At 43.4% G+C, this 20420-nt stretch overlaps 1 protein-coding gene across 6 annotated transcripts in view; it reads right to left on the reverse strand.

Moving 5' to 3' along the window:
• LRRC71 (leucine rich repeat containing 71) overlaps positions 1–20420 on the reverse strand; it is a 566767-nt gene that overhangs the window by 252952 nt on the left and 293395 nt on the right. For all 6 annotated transcript variants that reach the window (XM_078669037.1, XM_078669036.1, XM_078669039.1 and 3 more), the window contains one exon: positions 19486–19645. In XM_078669037.1, the coding sequence (XP_078525163.1) occupies positions 19486–19645 (160 nt within the window). The remainder of the gene's footprint in view (positions 1–19485; positions 19646–20420) is intronic.

Genomic DNA, 20420 nt, shown 5'->3' on the forward strand with positions numbered 1-20420 from the left:
CGTTGCATGAGTCGTTACCGGACTGAGCAAAGTATCGATATCCATTAGTACTGCTGATGGTAGTGTAAGACAGACGTCCAACACGCATTCTTCTCCGCATAGCAGACATCGAAGCACAGGTAAGATGCAATCTTGCCAGATTGGTCTGAATGAAAGAAACCAAGTTGTATTCAGATCTCTTAGCCGGGCTAATCCGAGGACTCGAGTGATTCGGTCTCGGTAGCGTATTGCTAGGATCGTTTCTTCCATCGTAGCTGGAGTTTTGTCTGTGGCTTGGCTTGCCATATCGGAGCAGAAGGATCAAAAATAAAATTCCTGCTACGAGTCCCAAAAGAAGAGGCAGGCCGCCGAATAAAGAATGCACAAAATTCAGAAAAATGCCCAGAACTGTTTCAAAGGGTGCTAACAGTCCCGAAAAAATTGTCTTAAATACATGTGCGATGCCACTGGTATCAGACATGCTTAAAATTTGACCTAACATTTCTACGAAATGCACGGGGCAATTTTTTGATAATAGGGTATGTATCTCTGCCACTGTCCTTGCAACTTGCAGATCTTACGTCTCTTTGGACGAGGTTAAAGGCACAATTGTCTGTAAAAGAATAGACTTCATTCTGCTTAAAGTATCAATTCGAATAGAAGAGATATTCAAAGAAGGCCATATTGCCGCCTCCATGTCTGGATTGCTGTTTGGATACAATACTTGCATACAGCAAATTACCCTGGACGTAACGCTTTTCCTGGCACCATGCCACATCAGCTGTGGTCACTTATTAGAACGTAGCTGCCGTTGGAAAGTTGTCTGAAAAATGGCTCTATCTGTTTTGCAGGAGTGCCATGCAGGTGACATGAAAGGTTGTTTGATGAACCTTCGCAGGCTCCATGCAAATTAATACCTTGACACAGAAGTGTACCGCTTAGTGATATTTTACAATTGTTACCACTAAGAAATACCTCCTTTTTCCCTTCACTATAACATTTGTGTGCATAAGGTAAATTCCAGGTTGATTTGATGTATCCTTTACCCAACCTTTCATACAGGCCTGCTGGTATATATTTTTGGCAATACTTAAACTGGAAAGTTGGTATCGGAATTTTAATTGTTCCGTGTATTATCCATTCAATGACAGGTCTCTCTGACATTGTCAATGGTAATCTCTCAAGTTTTTCAATGCTCAGAATCGTATAGTCTGCTCCTTTTTGTGACAAACTGATTTGTTTATCAGTAAGGTTAAAGATAGAAAATAATGACGTTGTGTTGATTAAACCCCATGGCACGTAGCCTGAACGCAAGTTTTGTAACATCCAGCCTAACTGAACAATAGAACGCAATTGGGACTGTCCATGTTGTAACATTAGCAAGTCCTGCTCTATTATATCAATAGCAGAGGATACAATGCTGTCCAGTGAATATATTCTGGGGGCCAGAGTCGTTAACCCATTGTCCATTACAGAAAGTGATTTTTCCAAATTAATACGATCAATTTCTCGTATTTTTTCTACAGTTTCAATTTGCGTTACTTTCCAAGCTTCGTTGTAGCAGCGTATATACCGGCGTATATGAAACGTTTTTGACGCTGTTTGCGAGGTCCCATTATGAAATCTCGTAAGTCAGCACTTCTTTAAGTAAAGTCAAGTGTTGCTTAATTTCAGCCAGTGTGGATTTCTGTAGCCATTGGAGGCATAGTTTCCCTACACTGTATGTTGTAACTATCCCTGGACGTTGTCTCTGGAAATATCTTGGGTCTGTCCTGTTCTGTTTTAACCCCTGTATTTTGTTCAGGAATCTATCTTGACAGTTATTTGTGTCTGTGGGCCAGATCAACCATTTTTTCCAATCAGGATTTGTTCTGTTTTGGTGTAAAATATGGTATACGTCTATCTCCACATCTATAGTGCTATTATTATCAGGTGTGGGCTTTGGAATAGACGGTTTGTTTAAGTCTTTTATCTTGGCTAAACCAAGACAGGTTGTTTGCTGAATGGTGTCATTCAGGAATATTATCTGTTCTGGGATCATGCAGGCTCTAAATAATGCTTCTAGACCTTGTACCTGCCAGTCTTTTGTACCCCAGATGGCTTTTGTTTCAATGTTGTTTTTCCAAAATTCAAAACCAAATGTAGACATTTTATCATAAAATAATTTCAGAATAAATCAATTTAGTATTTGTCAACATTGTTTTCATTCCTGTATTATTTAACATTTTAAAATAAAACGTTTCTGGATCAGTTGTGTTAAACCCTGAGAATTATGGGAATTTCTCATAAAATGTTTTTGAGCTGCCTTTTGGCGGTGTTGTACAATGTTCCCATTGATTATAAGTAAAAACATTTCTAGGATTAGCAGATTTATGCACATAGTGATGACCAAAATGATTATAACAATACATTTCTTCATAATTTGATGAACCCTGTAAATAATCATGTTCTGTGAATTTAGCTGACATTACTAAATCTGATATCATATTATTAATATTTTCAAAGTCCCAATCATCAGAGAAAGTACTTGGTGTCACAAAGTCACTTAATGAAACCTTGAACTGATGTAGATATTTCAGGAGCTCAATCGGGCCAAAGATTTCATAATCCGTTTTGTCCCATGCTACCCCACCGGGTATTGGATTGGCTGTGATGTTCACTGATGACAGTTCTCTTTTCTCGATGTGTGAGGATCTGTGTGGCTTTAGGACCAAGTTGATGTTCTGACTTGCTGTGTCCATTGTACTATATTTTCCATCAATACATTTTCCCAAACATAGAACCATGATGAGCCAAAGTAGGAGGAAAAGTACAACTAACACAATCCAAAATTCAATCCATGGTGAAATCAGATGTGTTTCTTTTAGTTGATGAAAAAGTTCAGTCATTTTTTCTTTGAAAGTTTTTGTTGCTGGCGTTTCTTCATGCTCGCTTGGATCATCAGAAAAGTCATCAAAATTGATGAAGTAGCCAGATGCAGTTCTGTCAATTGTTGGAATTGCTTCAGGATTTTCATTTGTCTTTGCATTTTTCTTTGTTTCATTAGCATAGTCTGATGCTACATCGTTGTAGACAGGTGTTTCTTGACGAACTGTTGCAATTTGGGTTTCAAGAGGCACAAGTTCCATGGCTTTGTTGCATAGTCCTTTTTTATTCACTGCAGGTTTATCAAATGTGATTAGTCTCTCAGTTTGAACATCTTGGATTGCAGCAAGATTTGGTCTTCTGCTATTTCTTGGGAGTCCACTGGGCGTACTACTTATTATTGGCCACATGATTGTGGTTTTACCAGGTCGATGGATACAACTCGGTTCTCCTTTTTACCAGCAAGGGGCGGTAGTACTACTGATCTTGTTCCGCTGACAGCTAAGGCAGGTACTGCTTTTCTGTAAGAAGGCCCAAATTTCTTCTTCACCGTGTTCTTCTCTCTGACTAGATCCCCAATCTTTGGAATCCAGACAGGCCTTGCTGGGACAGGTGGTTTTTCTTCAGTGGCTGTTGGCTTTAACTTTGTGTTACTTAGACTTCTTCTAGTTTCATTAAAGTCCTGTAAAACAGCCAAATGATTTTTAATATCAAAGGCTTTTTCTTTCACCACTGAAGTCTGACAATCTAAGTCCTGGATTTTCATTCTAGTACTGAACAATAGTTGGTATGGAGTGATACCTTTTAGAGAATTTCTTGGCAGATTGTTAAGACTACGTTGGACACTTGTTAAATGTTTGACCCACCCATCACCCGAACCTAATACCCTCGCCGTTATAGATTGCTTTATGTCACGGTTTTTTCTTTCCACTACCGCATTTCCCTCAGGATGGAAGGGAGAAGAGTACCGCAATGCAATGCCCATGCTGGTCATGGCCTCTTTGTAAGCTCGAGAGCTAAACGCAGGACCCTGGTCAGAATGTAGCATGCCAATCGCATATGTGCCGATAAAGACTCACAAATCTTTTATAACAGTTCTGGCGTCAGCCGAGCGCTGGGGTCTACATCTTAAGTGAATTTCGTCTTAATAATTATGAGACCGCCTTTTTCCTTCTGGATTTTTGCGTATAGATAGCCTGATGCTTTCTAATAAGGGTATCTGGGCTGGTGTCTCGTCCGGTTCCCCACTGCAATCTCTATTGCAGTTCTGACAATTAGTTGCAAAGTTGTAAATTTGCACGCACATTCCCGGCCACCAGTATTGTGATTGTAATTCTATTACAGATGTCAAGATCTCTTGGTGCCTCAGACCCTGTCCCATATGTGCTTCTTGAATCAAGTAAGCCCTCCGGTTCGTGTTTGGAATTACTCTATCCCCCACTCCAGGGATTTGAGCAAAAGGAACGGAGTTTGCATCAATTATGTATTTATTTCCGAGAGGATAATTTAGAGGTAACACCGCATAGTTGCCTTTCATTGAGGCTTTTACTGCTAGTAGCGTTTCACCGTCTATTTGTTTTTTAGTACTTTTTTTGTGACTACGGAAGCCGGTTGAAAAGCTGCCATTGTGGCTCTGTTAGCCAATGAATTCCCTGCAACGTGAACGCCATCACGTTGATGACTCTGTGTATGTATCACGTGAGTCTTTCGTAGTTTTTTCTGTAAAAGAACTACTTGTTCCCTGAGCTTTTTATGCTTTATTGTGGCACCAGTCTCATCTTTGTAACTGTTTTTGATCCATGTCTGCATGTCATTATTGTAAGACTGGACGCAATAATGCGAATCGCACACTATTAGTGTGGGGAACTCGCGATCGGCATTTTCAAGCGCCATCTTTAAAGATCTTATTTCAGCTCGCTTAGCTGTACAGTTTCTGAGTGATTCAGTTTTGGTGATTATCGGTCTGAATTTACCTAAGCGCCAGCGACCTTTCACAATCGCGCATGCTGCATTGTAAGATTTTTTATCCACAACGTAGTGTTGTGCAAATCTGTCCATGTAGATTACACAGGTGTACTGTTCTAGAGGCAGAATTTCGATTGGCAGAGGATATTCATGTTCGTATTCTAGATTTTCTAGTTTTTTCATTTTCGGGTCAAAAGCGTGTTTCACGTCTTCTGCAGCAAGAGAATTTTCCCATTGTATCAATTTTGGATCTAATGCCACAGCATTTGTATTGCTTGGTCTTGTTACTGCCTCAAGGGCTGATACTGCTGTTAAAACAGATATGCTCTTGCTTTGGGCTAGGGCTCTTTCTTTTGCTACAGCAGTTTGAACCGCTGTTAGAATTTTTTCAGTAGAACTGAATTTCATTTCAGCTTGTGTGTACAAGTGTGATTTATAAGCTATTGGTACCGTTTCTCCCTCATTAGAGGTCAGGTACGTGAATCCGCATCTTCCTGGGATGACTCGGATTACAAGGTTGCGTTCTTTTGCGCGTGTTTGCAGTTTTGTTTTAGTTAACATGTCTGTTTGTAATGATCTTAAAATTTCTGTGTGTTTATGAGTCCAATTGATTTGTTTGACATCAAGTTTTATTAATTCGTAGAGAGGTTTAACCCTCTCTGCATAATTTAGAATGTATGTTCTTCCGAAATTCAGGAAACCTAGTATTGATTGTAAGTTCTTCAGCGTTTTTGGTGCTTGGAGTACAGCACACTTCTCTAAGAAGTTGTCTGCTAGGCTTTTGCCTTCACTTGATAATTCATATCCTAAAAACAGGACAGTTAGGTGAGCAATTTGTGAATTTTTAAAGTTGAATTTGTACCCTTTAGCTGCGAACCCAAGTATTATGGTGTTCACTCTTTTCAAGTGTGTCTCCAGGTCATCATCTGTTAGATAGATGTCATCGACATAAGATAATGCCTCATCATCATACATTTGTAGTAACTCTGTTACCCTTGCTGAGAATAATCCTGGGCTATTCTTTAATCCCTGTGGGAGTCGACAGAATTGTTTTTGCGACCCCATTGTTGAGAAAGCGGTCAAATACCTGCTTTCAGGTGCAATGTTTTGACAAAAGAAGCCATTTGAGATATCTAATGTTGTTTTATATTTTTTGCGCACGATGTTATTCATTAGTGCTGCACTGTGTGAGCTTTGTACTGCAAATGTTTTGCAACAGGAGTTTAAGTGTCTGTAGCCCAAAACTAGACGATATGAATCGTCTGGCTTGGAGACAGGAAACAAAGGATTGTTCATTTGTGAGGTGCATGTTTCAATCACCCCCTGATATTCAAGTTGATTTAAGATCTCCCTGACTTGCTTTTTAGCTTCTTGCTTAACAGGATACTGCCTTTGTGCAGTAGGTTGATTTTTTAACAGGATTTTGTGGGGAGGAGAATCCTCATCCCATCCTACATGATTTTTATATAATGCAGGAGCCTGGGCCACTGCCCATTTTCTAGCAAATGTGTATTTTTATGAATTGGAATATGATTTGAGAAGGCAGGCATAATCATTTCTTTGCCATGAGGGCACTCCCTGACAAACTCTGGTGGCCAGTCTTTTTCAGCTAACAGGATGGCATAGCCTTTCGAAAGGTTATCCCAAAAGAGACCCTTTATTTTCCTAGTTTTGTCCCCCTCTATACGCAATGTTATTTTGTATAATTTATGGGGTTTGCCAACTCTGGTGTCTGCATTTCCACCTGAATGTATTAATTCGTGTCCACTGTCTCCAGACGATTCATCAGGATCTTGCGAGCTATGGTTACTTCTGCTGCGCTGTCTAGCATTGTCTGGGCCCACTCTCCGTTTTTCAGTTGTGTCCTCAGAATCCTCGACATGTTTTATTTTAATACTAGCTACCTTCTTCTTTGGAAATTGTAATTTTTTACTTTGATGAGCAGGTTCCTTGTCTTTGGACTTGACGTGCTCTTCTTTGTGTTCTGACCGTCCTCTTCTTTCCGATTTCTGTGAGGAATTCTGAAAAGATCGAGAGGGACGTGTATCAATATCTTGATATCTGTCAGGTTTTCTCAATTTATCCCTATTTCTAAGGTTGTATCTTTTTTCAGAGGGCTCCCTGTGGGGAGCCTTGCTTCCTCTTTCTGGAGATCTATCTCTCCGCTGAGGAGACCTTCCTCTGGACTGAAAACGTTTTTCTCTGGGAGTGGATTGTTTATTACCCTCCCAACTCTTTTTTAGAGTATTCAGATTATTTTTAATTAAAAAAAATTCAGGATTTTCAATTAGTTGTGGTTTTAGTGGTTTCCCACCCAAACTATCTCTACCTAGTTCTTCATAGGATTTTTCTATGATTCTGGCAAGTTCAAAAGGTTGTTCTGCTATATCTGTCTCTTTCAATTTCTGCCGGATCGCCACAGTTGCTGCTTCTCCTTTTATGTTGGCTAATAATATAGCCGAGACCTGCTTGAAGTCTTTCAGTAATTTCATATCTAGAGTTAAAGCAGGTTCTGGACCGTCTTCATTTTGAATCTGTCTTAGTACGTCTGGTATAACCGCAATGGACGGAACACCATGTGTTTTTGTGTAAATTGAAGCAAAGACTGTGCCTCAAGTGTCACAGTCCTCCACATGTGGTGCGATCCCCATTGGAAGGCAGATAGTCAGAATTCTGTGTTTCTCATGAGGTGTAGTATCAGGAAATACTGCCTCTATTTGAGTGATTTTTTGAGCTAACTAGAATGGAATTTGTTCCCGTTTTGCGGGTATTTTGCCAATAGCTGATTGTATATTCTGTGGTGTGATTTTATTTGTATTCCCCTGGTGAGGGGTGTGCTGTGGAATGTTTATTGCTGGTTGGACTGTTGAAGTCCGCATGACATATTGAACCAATTGTCTATGTATTTTAATTAGTTGTTTTAGATGAGCTAAAAGTTCCCGGTCTGACATTTTTTCAATGTCGGGATATGGTGTGTAGCTGGCTAGAACCGGCCATGTGGCTCCTGGTCTACCTAGTGGACCGAGCCTGGTGATGTGATTTTGATGTTTTAGGGCGCCATTAAACCAGAGCAGGTGCTCTTGGTATGTTAGTGGAATTTCAACGTCCTCGAAAAGAGCGTATTCCTCTGGAGATTCCTCTATTTTGTAATAGTGGAATTCGTGTGTCACAGCATGTGCTGCTGGAAAATGTATCCAGGAATAGAATACCTCTGTCTGCCGATATTCATGGGCCTCTACCATAAATATGACTGTACCACCTCTCGATGATAGTCCATTTTCTATACGTTTAATAGTTATAGTTTTTCTTACATTTACCGGAATGATTATAGCATTCGGGTCTTCATTTTGGAGACTTGTGTTATCCGCTAGAAGTTGAGCTGCTATTCTAGGTCTCTCCCTTTCGTCGTCACTTTCTCCCATTTTACTGACAGAAAGTTTTTGTTGCAGAGCAAGTTTCAAGGAAACAAAGATTAGGTGCACAATATTTTGGAACACTGTATCCTTCAACATTGACTAAACCAAAAACTAATACATAGGAATCTCTTCCTACTAAGTTCCGGCGGATATTAACCTTTTACCCACTCCAGACGTCTATTGGAGTTTTTACGGGAAAAAGGGGTCTGTGTGAAAAAGCACGACTGAGTTACTCTAATGTCTTGCGTTAGATTATCGCCTTACCAAACGTTGGGCGCCATGTAGTGTAGTTCCTATATTCCCAATAGGCTCAGCGCATTGGAATAACATAAACAGCAGTTTAGATGTAGGACTGAGGTCATCTAGGTCTCTACTGACTATGTTAGACTTAATTAGGTTTGCCAGCTAGCTCAGAGGTCACTAGAAACTTTCTCCAATGTTCAGGAAGGAGTTAACTTTCCTGATTAGACAAGAAGGGATTAGTTTCTGACAACAGCATAAACATGACAACTTTGCTCCCTCAGAATAAAGAGTATATCTCTAGAGTCGTGTGAAAACAATAGACAACTATTTCACTCAGTCAATCGTGCATGCTTAATTTCACCAGGAGTGCAGAAAAATAGAGAGACGGGCGTTTTCAATAAAAGGTGTTATTTATTGAGCAGTCTTCTTTCTCATGCAAGAGAAATGAATTGCCACAATTGCAATACTTATCATAAAGTAAAGTGTGTATAGTAAAAGGAGTATTATGAAATAATACTGTAAAAGCATTTATATGGTTTCTGAGCCATATGATACTTTAAAACGGATAAAATATATACATACATAAAACCATTGACTAAACATACTCAACTGGTGCTTCTAAGATACGCCTACCCCGGTGTACCTGACCTAAGCCTAATACGTGGGAAGGAGTAAGTAAGTTGCAGCTTAAGTTAAGTTGGTTTTTGCCAAGAATCTGAATCAAGAATTCTCTTAAGGTTTTAATCAGCTCCGTACCTTGGTTCTAGAATGAAGGAGGTCTTGTATCTCTCTCTCAGGACTCGATCTCCCAGCAACCCGCAAGGGTGACTGGAAACACCGGAGCTGGAATTTCTCGTCTGGAGAAAAGACAGCGTCTCTCTCAGTGCGTCAAATGGGAGGGTCGGCTTCCTTCGGCACTCGCATCAGCTGGGCGTCAGGCAAGTAGATAGCCGCTCTGTTCCAAACCACTGTGTGTTTGCTTAAGGCAACGTTGGTATATTTATACCTGGAAGGTGCCGGGTTTGACGTAAGGTTGGACATAAGACGTCACTAAGAACTAACAGTTCTTTCTGGACTCCAGGAGTTCTTGTTCAAATCAAAACGAAAGCAGGGGGATTTCCCGGGCTGCTGAAGGCTTGGTTTGTTTAAAGAACGCGTTGTACTTTCTAGTAGTCTATGGGAGTAGCCTTGCCGTATTTGGACTGCATTGGCTATTACTAAATATGGACATGATTCCTATGCCTTTATAAGGATATGTTTTATTATAACCACATAAGGGCATGAATCAGGGATATCTAATTAGGGTCCTAGATAGAGTCACAACACAAGCAGCAAGGCAGACTCTGTGCTATAAGGGGGCGAAGGCCCGACTGTCTCCTATGGCGAAGCTCCTTTGTCTCAATCAATATTGAGAGCTGTGGATTTACATATTTCTCTGCCACCTTAGAAAAAAAGGGATGCAGTGAGAGAGGCCTGAAATGTTCAGGCTTAGTTGGATCTAAAAGAGGTTTTTATAGTTGTGGGAACACAGTACCATGTTTCCACCGCTGCGGAACCTGGCCCGTTTTCAAGGAGCTGTTCAGTAGGGCGCAGAGTACCGGTAGTATGGCTGTCACACCTCGTTCCAGAATCTCAAGAGATACAGGGTCAGAAGGGGAGCCCAACTTGACAGCTGCCACCAGGGGGGACAGTTCCTCAGATTCAATAGATTTAAAGATGATGGCCCCGAACTATCAGCAAAAGGTTTAAACCACAAATTAAGACACGGAGCATCCCTAGACGCCTAAGAAAGGCGGATTAGAAGAAAGCGACTTTATTAAAGTAAAACTGGGCTAGGGAATTGCAGCGTTCCTCCAAAGGTGGGGTGGACGCAGAGACTCGATCCAGGGAGGATAAAGGTTTCTCAATTGATAAGTAGGATTTTTAGCCACCTCGATTTTACCAGCATAAAACTTGACACTGATATGCCTATGATATGCATTCAAGGCCAACCGATAGAAATGTCAGCGTCAGACGATCTCGAGGTGTTTGCAGTTCTTTTTCAGGACAAGTAATTTGTCGCTAAGCCAATCCGCCAAGGCTTTAGTTCTTCTAATAGTATGATCTGCCAGCGGTGCAATCTGATCAAGAGCATCAGCTTACCCGCCTTCCAATTGAGATTTGGCTGTGTCTACACAGCTATCGAGAGTGGGACGAATTTCAGAGGCCCCCCTTGCCCACTTCCATGTCCTGACCAGCTGACCATGAACACATTACGCTGAAAACTCTTGTAAGAAACTGAGATCTCACCCACAAGAGTATTCTCAGGCGAGACCTCTGGTTAAGTGCCAGGTTCACCCATAACACAATACCGTCTGGATGTTGGTAAATACAATCCAGCTCGAAGTGAGCATTCGACCATCTCTCCTACCCCCACAGCAAACCCCCACTCCGTATAGAAATCCTTGCACATGGTACTAAAGCAATACTCACCTCTCTTGTGCTGCTTGTTGTAGGCGTGCATCCGTTCGTGGTCCTCAGAACCTCAATCCCTCCCCCAACCAGACTTTTGAAAGGTCAGTCAGATGCTTAGTACCAACCGTTCCCTCCACCCGCAAAAGCACTCAAGTCAGACTTTTGACACTTTTTAGGTCTCGACTATTCTATTCCGCAGGGATAAATAGACAAGAGTATAGTGGGCAAAACAAGCTCTTGAACCATTTCGGATTTAGTACAGTTCATGTGAACACAATCACTCGCATTCTCCCCGTGGGCATTTTTTTCAAGAGCTTTCATTGGCTCTTCACCCTGTCTTCTCCAGCGCGCGCTTGGCCCGTTCCCTCCCACTTGCTCGCATACCCCCCCCACCAGGCTCTTGAATAAACCGTGAGGCTTCTCCAACGCGTGCTTGTTTCATTTTGCGGCCGATTTTGCTTGTATACATTCAGCAGCGCACGTCATTGCTCCTGGTTTTGTTTCTTTAGACTTGCTCTGGGCCGGCATCTTTTTGTAGGCTTTCACACGAGCGCTTGTTTACATTCAGCAGCGCACGTCATTGCTCCTGGTTTCTTTTCTTTAGATTTGCTCTGGGCCGGCATCTTTTTGTAGGCTTTCACACCAGCGCTTGTTTTTTGGGGAGGAATAATTGTTGCAAGTGAATATAGTACGCAGCATTTCCCTTCCATCGCTGCTTCTTTTTTATTAATTTTGGCTTTCCCTCTTTCTGCTTTACGTTAGGAGCCCTCCTCCGACACTCCAAGAACAAACGCAGTCATTTGTTTTATTTTTTGCTTTCACCCTCCCACCTTTCGAGCACAAATGCATTGGTTCCCTTCCCTCACCTTTTCCGAGTGCATCAAGTTAGGCAGCAAGAGGCCCGGGCACCCACTCGGCCTCAGATCACATTCACGGTGCTCAGTTGCCCACTGGGTTGCTTACCGACGGATGTGGGCTCTAATCTCCTACAGCACAGACATCGTCAAGGGGCATCAGGGAGCGTATTTAAAAACATTTATAACTGTTGCAAGTACAAATAGTATGAATGCAACATTTCCCTTCTGTCGCTGTTTCTTTTTAATTTGGTCTTTCCCTCTTTCCGCTTGACGTTAGGAGCTCAGCATTTCCCTTCCATCGCTGCTTCTTTTTATTAATTTAGGCTTTCCCTCTTTCTGCTTTACGTTAGGAGCCCTCCTCCGACACTCCAAGGACAAACGCAGTCCTTTGTTTTATTTGTTACTTTCACCCTCCCACCTTTCGAGCAAAAATGCATTGGTTCCCTTCCCCCACCTTTTCCGAGTGAATCAAGTTAGGCAGCAAGAGGACCGGGCACCCACTCTGCCTCAGATCACATTCACGGTGCACAGTTGCCCACTGGGTTGCTTACCGACGGATGTGGGCTCTAATCTCCTACAGCACAGACATCGCCAAGGGGCATCAGGGATCATATCTAAAAATATTTATAACTGTTGCAAGTACAAATAGTACGAATGCAACATTTCCCTTCCGTTGCTGTTTCTTTTTGATTTGGTCTTTCCCTCTTTCCGCTTGACGTTAGGAGCCCTCCTCCCACCCTTCAAGCACACACACAGCTTTGGGGTTCCCAGCACACATGTACATGCTAATGTGGCGCTGCTACAGCTGTATTACACAAAGTTCTCCTCACCCTCCACTCTTGGTAGAGCTGCGCCTCGTGTGTAACAAAAGGTGTGTGTGCATCACAGGCAGAGCAAACCCAAGTGACAGCGACTTTAATTAAAGACCTCCCTTAAGCAATCTCATCAGTAGCCATGCTTCTCCAGTCTTGGTGTCCGTGTGTATCGCTGTGAGTCACTGTGTCTGTTTTAATGTATCTGTCAGTGCGCACTGGCTTTTACTTATATTGTCTGCAGTGTGCTTAAAGTATATCTCTGTGAACATCTACCGTCTCCTGGGACACCCTGGCCATCTGCTACGTTTCCTCACTAAAACCATCCTGCGAGCCCTGTTAGAAAATGAACTTCAAAATCAGAGTCTAATTGGGAATTTGCACACCGGTCCTTAACGCCTGCCCCCAACCCGCCATTCAGTTTACTCACTATGTAGGGAGAAGGGATTACACTGAAGTCCAAATCCAGATGGGACGAAAGTGGAGGGCAAGTTTAGCCACTGTTTGCAATTTGCCTCCTTGCATGGTCTTTTGCACTGTTGTTGTTTACCGTAACTTTCTGACAGTGTTTGCATTGGTTTAATTAACAATCACTTTCCTTCCACTTTTTGATTGACAGTTGTCTGTTAGTGACAGGATTTAGAAGGATGGCATGCGAGAGCGGGGCATTCTGCTTATTTTGTACAAAATTACTTCCACTGTAAACTTCAGAAGGCATTTTGCGCAAACTATGTAAATACTGAAACGTGCAGTCAACCACGAGGACAGCGGAAGCGGGTGTCAGACGTAATAATGGAAAACCTCAAGTTAAAAGCTTTGTTAGCAGCGCAAGTTGTTAGAAAGGGTAATCCTGTGAATAAATTATTGCTTGACAGGACGTAGCCCCGTGACACACACATACTTCCAGCAGGGTGCTGCCACCTACCCCCATCGCTCCACTTTGCTGTAGGCCATTGAAACATCTGGCGGAAATCGCAGCTCCTCGCAGAAATACACAATTGCCTGCAAATTGCCAGGTGTATTTGCAAAGACGTCTAGTAAAACACACAGACAAACATAAGTACAAAGGGAAAGCTCTGGACAACACACGCTCATTCAGACGCGTTCAAGAGACACCAAAATCAAACGCCACAGTTGTAGGGCAGCTGCAACTGCAGCCAGCTGATGCAGGTGACATATGGCTTTGATACACCCCAATTTCCTCAAACACGCAGTTTACAGATCTGGGGTGGAACTCAGAAGGGTACTTTCCACACATGTCTGGACACGTTACTGCGTGCACTGAAAGTGTTGGCGCACCACCAGGCAAAAGACATGGGATTACATACTGCATGCAGCAAAGCATGTAACTCAAAACAGATGCGAACAAAAATAGCTCAGTATGAACAGTGGAAACAGCAGCAGCCACAATGTGCAGCCACAATGTGCAACTCAGCCACGAGGCTACGATTCTGTTGGCAGGCACTGGTACTGCTGTCCAAGGATACGAATACCACCCTCCCCCCCCACCCCCATCCGACTTGCAAGTAAGCCTGGCTCTGGAAGCTCGACGCTTCGCCAGCGAGCTCTTTGCTCCCCCGCCCCCTACCAGCTGTAATGAGGCTCCTCTGTTTGCACTCCCCCCTGCTGCTCACATTCCACCCTCCCTTTTCCTCCAGCCCTTCTCGAAACCTTTGCTTTCAATCACCCCTCCTTTCTCCCCCACCCACAGGCCTTCTATAGATTAATAGTTTTGCCCTTCGGATGGCGTTTTAGCTAAGAGCTTAGCTGCACATCACAGGCGTTTAAAGGACTAATAATGTTTTGCTACTACGCGTTGCACTGGATGTTAATGGCACTTTCGGAATTCTACAGTTTTACTCTTTATTTTTTTAGCTGTCCAAGGACACGAATACCACCCCCCCACCCCCATCCAACTTGCAAGTAAGCCTGGCTCTTGAAGCGTGATGCTTCGCCAGCGCGCTCTTTGCTCCCCCGCCTCCCCCCACCAGCTGTAATGAGGCTCCTCTGTTTGCACTCCCCCCTGCTGCTCACATTCCACCCTCCCTTTTCCTCCAGCCCTTCTCGAAACCTTTGCTTTCAATCACCCCTCCTTCCTCCTTTCTCCCCCGCCCACAGGCGTTCTATAGATTAATAGTTTTGCCCTTTGGATGGCGTTTTAGCTAAGAGCTTAGCTGCACATCACGGGAGTTTAAAGGACTAATAATGTTTCGCTACTACGCGTTGCACTGGACGTTAATGGCACTTTCGGAATTCTACAGTTTTACTCTTTCTTTTTTTAGTAGTACTAATTCATCAGCTTGAAGTCTTTCATTTTGATTTTTATGTTAAGTCACTCCAACACAGGGTCACCTTTCAAGTTACGTGACTAGCGCGATTTGCACAACCACTCATTGTCTTTATTGCAACAGGAGTATTATTCAATGAGCATGGATGGGATCATTTCTATTCTTTCTTTTGTGGTGCTCCACTTATGATTCCATCGGTAGACCCTGTTTTTATTTATTTTCTTTACCCCAGGTCTTAGATTCGCCAAAATCATGCCCCTGACAATATGCGTGCTGCCAAGTGCATCTTGTTACTATCCTGGTAGTACATGTGCAGTCTGTTGCTCGCCAATGCAGTTACAGCCAATTGCATCCTATTGCCATACTGTCTGTATATTTGCCGTCAATTGCACCATGCTGCCAGCCTGAGAACATACGTACAGGCAATTGCACCACGCTGCTAGCATGACAACATATGTGCCGGCAATTGCCCCCCCCCCGTGCCATCTTGATGCTCCACGTGCAGTTGGTCCCACTCTGTGCCATCCTGACAATGTACATGCAGCCAGTTTCACTCCGAGCCATACTGATCATACACGTGCAGTTGGTTCCATCCTGACAATGTTCGTGCAGTCAGTTGCACCCCCGGTGAGTTTCACTCTGTGCCATACTGACAATGCACCTGCAGTTTCTTCCACCCTGTGCCATCCTGACAATCCACGTGCAATCAGTTCCATCCCAGTGCTATACTAACAATGCACGTGCAGTTGGTTTCTTCCACCCTGTGTCATCTTGACAATCGAGGTGCAGCCGGTTCAATCCCGGGGTTTTTATGACAATGCACATGCAGTTTGTTGAACACAATGCCGTATTGACAATGCACACGCAGTCACTTTCACTCTGTATTAATTATTTAAAAAAATAAAAGCCATTGTTATTTGTAATATTTATACATCTAAGTCATGTAAATACAACACATATTGCATTACAAATGCTATAGGTGTCACGTTTGCAAAAGGTAAAACTATTGGCATTGTAAATGACAAAGCTATTAATTTCGCTATTTTCAAAACCAACACATCAATAAAAAAATTGTCATTTACAATACCAATACCTCAACTTTCCTAATGCGAGACCTATTGCATTGCAAATACTTGTTTCTTTTCTCTTTCGATGCCTTTTTAATTCCTCATACACATAACAGTCAAAGACGACACAGGCCTTCAAGGTAGCACTGTTCGCTTGTATCCCACCCTCCCTTGACTTGCATCCCTAGGGCAGCTAAAGAGCAGCTATGGCACAAAAAAACCTACAAATGAAAAAACTAAAAAATAAAATACTATCTCCCATTATAGATATATGAGATGTTGGCTTTACTGTGTCTACTTCATGACTCTAGCTCAAATTTACTTTACTTTTCCAGTGAAAGTGGGGTGGGGGGTTTGTCTCAATTGAGGCTTACTTTTTTAGTTTACGTAGGGATTCACGATCAATTGCTTATTGATTTGGGACTATAATATTGCACAGAATACACCAAAACACATCGTCTGATTCTATCTTGTCATTCTGAGAGAAAGTGTCTGCAGGGGAACTTCACTCCTGGAAAATAATAATAATAATTTTAATAAAACCATTTATAAAGCGCCTGGTTACCCAAAAACAGTGTGTCCCCGCGCTGAATACTGCAAAATAACTTAGAGGAAGGGACGGGGGTGGATCAGAAGGGAACAAAAAAGGAACAAAGGTTAAGCCTGGGGAAAGAGAAAAGTTTTAAGTTTTCTCCGGAACCTATTTTCAGAGGCCTCCATCCGGAGACCGAGCGGAAGTTCGTTCCAGCACTTGGCAGCTAGAAATCTGAACGAACGTCCGCCCATCCTAGCTCTGGTGATTTTGGGAAGTTTAAACATCATCGTACCGGCTGATCTCAGGTCTCTAATGGGGCGATGTATCGTGAGAAGATTTAGAAGATAGTCCAGACCTATGCCCTGACCGATTCGATGTGCGAAGCAGAGGGACTTAAATTTAATCCGCTCCTTTATGGGGAGCCAGTGAAGTTTGGACAAAGCGGATTTCCCTGATGCTCTACGGGGTAGTTTGAGTACAAGGCGAGCTGCGGCATTCTGAGCACACTGGAGTTGGTGAAGTCCTTTTTGGCTCAAACCTAAAAGCAGGGCATTACCGTAATCAAGGAGGGGGGTAACCAGGGCATGGACTATGGTCTTTCTAGAGTCGATGGGTAGGAGATCTAAAACCTTACGGAGAGCTTTCAGTATACTGAAGCACCTGGCTGTTACTTTGCTGACATGGGATTTATAGGAGAGATCAGAGTCCAGGGTTATGCCCAAATTACGCACCGACTCCACAGGACAAGGTGGGCTGCCTAGTTCCATAGGCCACCACATGTGCGACCATGCTGAAGCTGATTTCCCTACTACCAGCAACTCGGTTTTGTCGCCATTAAGGCGTAGACAGTTGCGGTTCATCCAAGCTGCTACCGATGAAAGACAGTTCGAGAAGTTGGTGGCGTCTTCTCTGTGGTCGGGCGTGAGCTTAAACATCAGTTGTGTGTCATCGGCGTAACTGACAATGCCCACCCCAAATGTCTCAACTATTCGGGCCAGGGGTGCCATATAGATATTGAACAAGAACAAAGTAGGGCTCAGACTCGAGCCTGTGGAACCCCATGGCTTACGTTTCCGCGAGAGGATTTAAAGGGGGGGCAGTGCATCTGGAAGCTCCTGTTGGTCAAGAAAGACTCTATCCAGGCTAGAGCCCGTCCTTTCACTCCCATGTCAGACAGTCGGGACAGCAGCGTTGAGTGCAGCACGGTGTCAAAAGCTGCACTAAGATCTAGTAAAACCAACGCTGATGTCTCTCCATCATCCACTATGCTCCTTAGGCCCTTGGTGGAAAAAAGTAGGGCTGATTCTGTGGAGTGTCCTGCTCTGAAGCCCGATTGAGTGAGATGCAAGAGAGAGTGTTCCTCCAAGTAATTCATGAGCTGCTTGTTCACCACCTTTTCTACGATTTTAGCGCAGAAGGGGAGGAGGGAGATAGGGCGAAGGTTGTGGAACTGGGAGATGTGAATGTTGGGTTTCTTTTTAAGGGGGATTACCTGAGCAGTTTTCCACGCATCCAGTACCTGACATTCTTGGAAGGAGAGCGACTCAATAAGACTGATCTGCTCTAATATTGCGGTCTCCAAAACTCCTTTATAGCAAGCCGGCGGGCAGACATCGCAGGGTGAGCCAGATTGAATGCTGTTGGCGATGCTTACTAAATCTTGCCTCTCAGGTGTGACAAAACAAGAGAGACAAGAGTTCCCCGTGTGGATGTTTTTGGCTTCTGCATGATTATACGGGTGGATCTCATCCACCGTAAAGGTGGCATGGATCTTATCGATCTTGCCTATAAAAAAGTCGGCAATAGAATCGCACAGTTCTTTCAAATAGGTATCTTGGGCATCCAGTCTGGTGGGGACCGTAAGCTCTCTATAGATAGTAAAAAGTTCTCTGGTAGGGTTGTTAGCTGAGTCAATTCTGTTTTTGAGGTGGCAGCTTTTTTCTACTCTCAACAATTTCTGATATTTGTTAAGTTCCCTTTTGTAATGCAGTTTGTCCTCAGGGGTGTACTGTTTTCTCCACCTCCGCTCTAAGTTTTTACATCTGGTTCTGGCATGTTTAAGTTTTTCCGAGAACCAGGGGGCGGTTTTAGATTGCCTAGCAGGGGGCTTGGATGTCCACGGAGCTATCTCGTCGAGTGCAGTGGTCACCCATTTTTCATATCTATTCCAAGCCTCTTCCAGAGAGTTGCTTTGGGGAGGGGGATTTTTTTGAAGTGCACATCTAAAAGCTTCTTGGTTAAAATTCTTCCATTTTCTCCGTTTCAGGGGAGGGGGTTTAAAAAGTTTGTTTTCTAGAAAGGTTTTTTCTACTGTGAACGGGATGATAAAATGATCTGACCAAATTATTCTAACAGGAGTGGAGACTTTAATGCCCTCCCAGTTCGCAAAGATGGGGTCCAGGAGGTGGCCAAGTTGGTGAGATGGGGCAGTGGATTTAAGATTGAGGCCAAAAGATGTCAATGCAGCAGCCACATCCTGTGCCTCCCTGCACTCCGTGTCATCAAAATGGAGATTTAGATCGCCTAAGGTAATGAATTTTTTGTATCGGAGTGCCGGCTGGTTAATGTAATCTAGAAGCTGGTTGCCAAACTGTCCAGCCGCCCCAGGCGGCCGGTACACCAACAGCCCATGGATGACATTTCTCGGCCCTATTTTAATAGTGAATAGACCACTTTCGCTATTAAGTAATGTGGCCTTCACTATGGTGCACTCTAGCTCAGGTTTATAAATGAGGGCTAACCCCCCCCTCTTTGTTTATGTCTGTCTAGGCAAAGTAGACAGTACCCAGGAGTAGTTGCCTCAAGCGCTTCAGGAGACGAATCTTCATCCATCCACAGACGTTAAAGGTGCTGTCAAATTTCACACAAGCTTCACAACAGTACAAATTAAAAACCACATTTGTGATGAAGTGTGTGCGCCAATGAAAATGCACATTTCATGTTCATGCATATACAGACCTCCATTTATATACATATTTTTTGTTTACAAACTTTAGTTTCTCACCTCAGCAATTGACCCTGCCCCGTCATTGCCAATATGGTTGAAGCTGAGATTTAAAGAAACCAGATTTTTGTTGGTCAGCTTCAGGTTTGATATAGCCAGTCCAATCAGCTTGGCTCCCTCATCATCAATTTGATTGTTTCGTAGCACTAGATTCGCAACTCTGTAGGAGGAAGTATGATACCGGAAAAGTAAAACATATCAGAATTAGTACTAGTGAGGGAGTACCAAGGGGACCTCAACAATGTTAACAACGACCCCCTAGAAAGCCACTTCATGCATGTAGATGTCTGAGTTTTGGGGGAACTGTCTGTAGGCTGCAGTCTGAATTGGATTTAAAACTTGAAACCAAAGCAAGAGCATGGATTCTTCAACATTTAGAACAGTTTTAGATAACATAGTGGTGCATGACTGTACTAATAAAAAAAAATACGCGTAAAAGTACTTTGGCCAATGCCGGTCTGTGTGTGTCTTACCAGCTTTTCATTTTTTCGCTTATCTTGGTCATTCCCTACTTCTGGATTCACACTAACAACCTCTGTATGGGAAATGCGTTTTGCCCACTGGGATGGCCAGCATACTATTCCCACCAAAGTCCTGCACTTATCAGATAAGGGGCCTGGAAGTAAAAACCCCAGCGGACCCATTTCTCCTGAATCTTTTCCCTCAGATATTCCCAAATACACGCCCATAACTGGGCCTGTTCCACCTGCAGTTCACCGCAGGCACTGTCCGAGGCCTGGCCCGGCTACCAACGTGTTTTTGCTGCACAGATATGCTGTAAAGATCTGGGACCTCCTTGACACCCTTTCCTCAGACGTGGCCTTCTTCACGGAAACCTGGACCAACAACACCTCTGCCCCAGACACGCCACCGCCATCTCCGCTGGATAGAAGATCCAGAAGAAGGACCACCCCAACCGCCCAGGAGGAGAACTT

The sequence above is a fragment of the Lissotriton helveticus genome, chromosome 12 (genome assembly GCF_964261635.1).
Source record: "Lissotriton helveticus chromosome 12, aLisHel1.1, whole genome shotgun sequence".
Taxonomy (NCBI): Eukaryota; Metazoa; Chordata; class Amphibia; order Caudata; family Salamandridae; genus Lissotriton; species Lissotriton helveticus.